Source organism: Agrilus planipennis, unplaced genomic scaffold, assembly GCF_000699045.2.
Source record: "Agrilus planipennis isolate EAB-ADULT unplaced genomic scaffold, Apla_2.0 scaffold25, whole genome shotgun sequence".
Taxonomy (NCBI): Eukaryota; Metazoa; Arthropoda; class Insecta; order Coleoptera; family Buprestidae; genus Agrilus; species Agrilus planipennis.
In genome coordinates, this window is record NW_020439112.1 from 1,748,166 (window position 1) to 1,750,879 (window position 2,714).

The 2,714-nt window shown below is 32.4% G+C and overlaps 1 protein-coding gene across 1 annotated transcript; it reads left to right on the forward strand.

Moving 5' to 3' along the window:
- The first annotated feature begins 99 nt into the window (after positions 1 to 99).
- LOC108738272 (partitioning defective 6 homolog beta) lies at positions 100 to 2,708 on the forward strand. The gene is made up of 4 exons (XM_018471637.2): positions 100 to 353; positions 525 to 750; positions 973 to 1,230; positions 1,620 to 2,708. Exons 1-4 carry the CDS (start codon positions 288 to 290, stop codon positions 2,009 to 2,011), a joined length of 942 nt encoding a protein of 313 aa, XP_018327139.1. The 5' UTR covers positions 100 to 287; the 3' UTR covers positions 2,012 to 2,708.
- Positions 2,709 to 2,714: the final 6 nt, after the last annotated feature.

Consider the following 2,714-nt stretch of genomic DNA (forward strand, 5'->3'; position numbering starts at 1 on the left):
AAAATGGTAGGATTTATGAAGGAATTTAAAGAGAAATAAATTATTATTTTAAATTTTAAAAACACCTACAAGAACTTTTGAGGACCTCAGCTGACGAACTCATCATACGGTCGGTGACAGACTCGGTGACTATCGTCAAAAGAATGAGGTAAAAACAACGTAAATAAATTATATTTCAGACTTGTGTTTAAGTTTTTCTTTGTTTGTTGCTATTTGTCCAGTATTATTAATGTTTAAAAGTGTGTTACGTTAAAAATATTGTGGCATTTTTATGAAGTTTTTCAAAAATGTCCAAAAACAAAATCATCAGAAACTCGGTGGTTGACAGTACAATAGTGGAAGTCAAAAGCAAAGTAAGTAATTATTTACTTGTTTTATTAACAATTTACTTTAATTTTATAAACAAGTTACTCTAATTAAGGTACTAATTTTGCTAAAATAATTCACATGTGAAATTTCAAATGTTCATATTTCTGATGTGTTGTCATAACTGTATTTTATAATGAGTTTCAATTAACTTAAAGTTTGATGCTGAATTCCGGCGTTTTTCCATTGAGCGAGATCATCAGGCAAAATTTGAAGACTTTCATGCCCTTCTTGAGCGCCTACATAGACTGAAAGATATAGCTTTCTTGGTGTCATATATTGACCCAAGTGATCAAGATCTGCTTCCAATAAATAATGATGATAACTTACGAAGAGCTTTATTTAATGCCAAACCACTTCTTAGAGTTATTATACAAAGAAAAGGTAAATGCTGGTGAAAATATACCTATTAAGCTAATTGTAGAAACAAGTAGAAACTGAGAACCATTATTTTTCATTCTCCATTTTTGTAATACTTATTTTCCTTTGTTTAACGATTTAGGTAGATTCAGTAATACTAGTTACAAATTTAGATGTTAGAACAATAGGTGTAGTAAGATGTGCATTAATTTGCAAATAGACATTTATTTCTTATCTACTTTGTAGGAGAAAGTTTGGAAGAACACAATGGCTATGGAACTATGAAACCGCGAAATTTAATATCAAGTATATTAGGTGGAACTCCAGGAAGAACAAAAGTATTACCGATTTCGAACCCGCATGACTTTCGCCAGGTGTCGGCTATCATAGATGTTGACATTGTTCCTGAAACATGCAGACGTGTTAGACTGTTAAAACATGGCTCAGACAAACCTCTAGGCTTTTACATAAGGGATGGCACCAGTGTGCGAGTAACACCTAATGGTAAACACTTTATAACCATTTATAAGTATTATAACTGCTCTCTTGCTATTTTTTCTTTTATCATTAGTTAGAAGGTAGTTTTTTGAAAGCAGAATGATAACGTGAAATAAATAAGCAATTTATTCTAGCTGAAACTAAACAAGATCTGATATTCTAAGTAATATTATTCTGATAGGAAATAATTATTTTATTAATTTATCCTGGATACTTGATTTAAATATATTTTATTATATAAAGAACAGGAATTTTCTCATTCTCCTACCACAGCAATTGCATCCATTCATCCAGGAAAAAACTGATTAACGTCGATTGCATTTTATTTAAATTTTCTCCATTGAAATTTGCTGTATCAGTTTTGAACTGTTTAAGCACATCGATTGTTCGTTTAGGTTTGGAAAAAATACCTGGAATTTTTATATCGCGTCTTGTGCCAGGCGGCCTTGCTGAATCGACTGGTCTTCTGGCAGTAAACGACGAAGTCTTGGAAGTGAATGGTATTGAAGTAAGTGGCAAAACCCTGGATCAAGTAACCGATATGATGGTGGCAAATAGTTCTAATTTGATAATTACCGTCAAACCGGCCAATCAACGAACGGTGGCTCCGGTGAGGCGAGGCAGTTTTAGTCGCAACTCTCAATTATCGAGTGGTTCACAACAGTCAGTTGGAACGGCAGCTTCCGATCCCGATGATAGATTTGATCAAGACGAAATTGTTGATTTAACGGGGATCACGCTGGAAGACAGCAGTATATCAAAAGAAGACGGTGTGCTGCATCTGTAACCATCACTTAAATGTTACGGTGATTGTTTTTTGTTTTCTTTTGTCGTCAAAATATTAATCATAGAGATCTAAGAAGGCGGCGTTATTATGTTTAGAAAGAGAATGAATTGATGGTCTTCGTTTAATTACTGTGGTAACTGCTGTTTATCCAGAGAATGACGGGATCCAGTTCATTTTTGCTTTTTCTTTCTAAGGTGACATTGCTTTTTCAGCTCGATTACTTGCTCCTTTCTTATATTTCCATGATATTAATTTTTTTTTGTCGAGTGTGGCTCGTAATATAAATAAGGGCGTAATATCATCTGATTTTCATAATTATTACCTAAAAAGGAACTGAAACCATTAATCATTACGTTTTATATCGTAGCTCGTGTTTCTTACTATATAATGATTATGATTTTATATAAAGTGTTCTATTTTGTATACAGTCTCATACTTAAATATGGCTTTAAAACTTCCAAAAGTTTACTACTGTTTCCTAGAATAGTGAAAACATTCCTTATTCATCATTTTTTCCGTAAATGCTCAAAATTTACTAAGTGGTTGCTATACCGCTATGTAAAATGGAAATAATTCGTTGAACTCTTTCCTTTAATTGTTTGCTAGTAATTTTAAACTTATTTACATTTTTTTGCCATTTAGCATCACGGTAGCTGTTAAGCAAAATAACTGCTGGTGTTTTTATTTTATCATTTTTATTTTT

Excerpts from the sequence above, each read along its gene's own strand:
- LOC108738272 (XM_018471637.2), top strand. The coding sequence starts at position 288 with ATGTCCAAAAACAAAATCATCAGAAACTCGGTGGTTGACAGTACAATA. Across the intron at positions 354-524 it reads TAGTGGAAGTCAAAAGCAAA|TTTGATGCTGAATTCCGGCG; the intron begins GTAAGTAATTAT and ends ATTAACTTAAAG. Across the intron at positions 1,231-1,619 it reads TGTGCGAGTAACACCTAATG|GTTTGGAAAAAATACCTGGA; the intron begins GTAAACACTTTA and ends TTGTTCGTTTAG.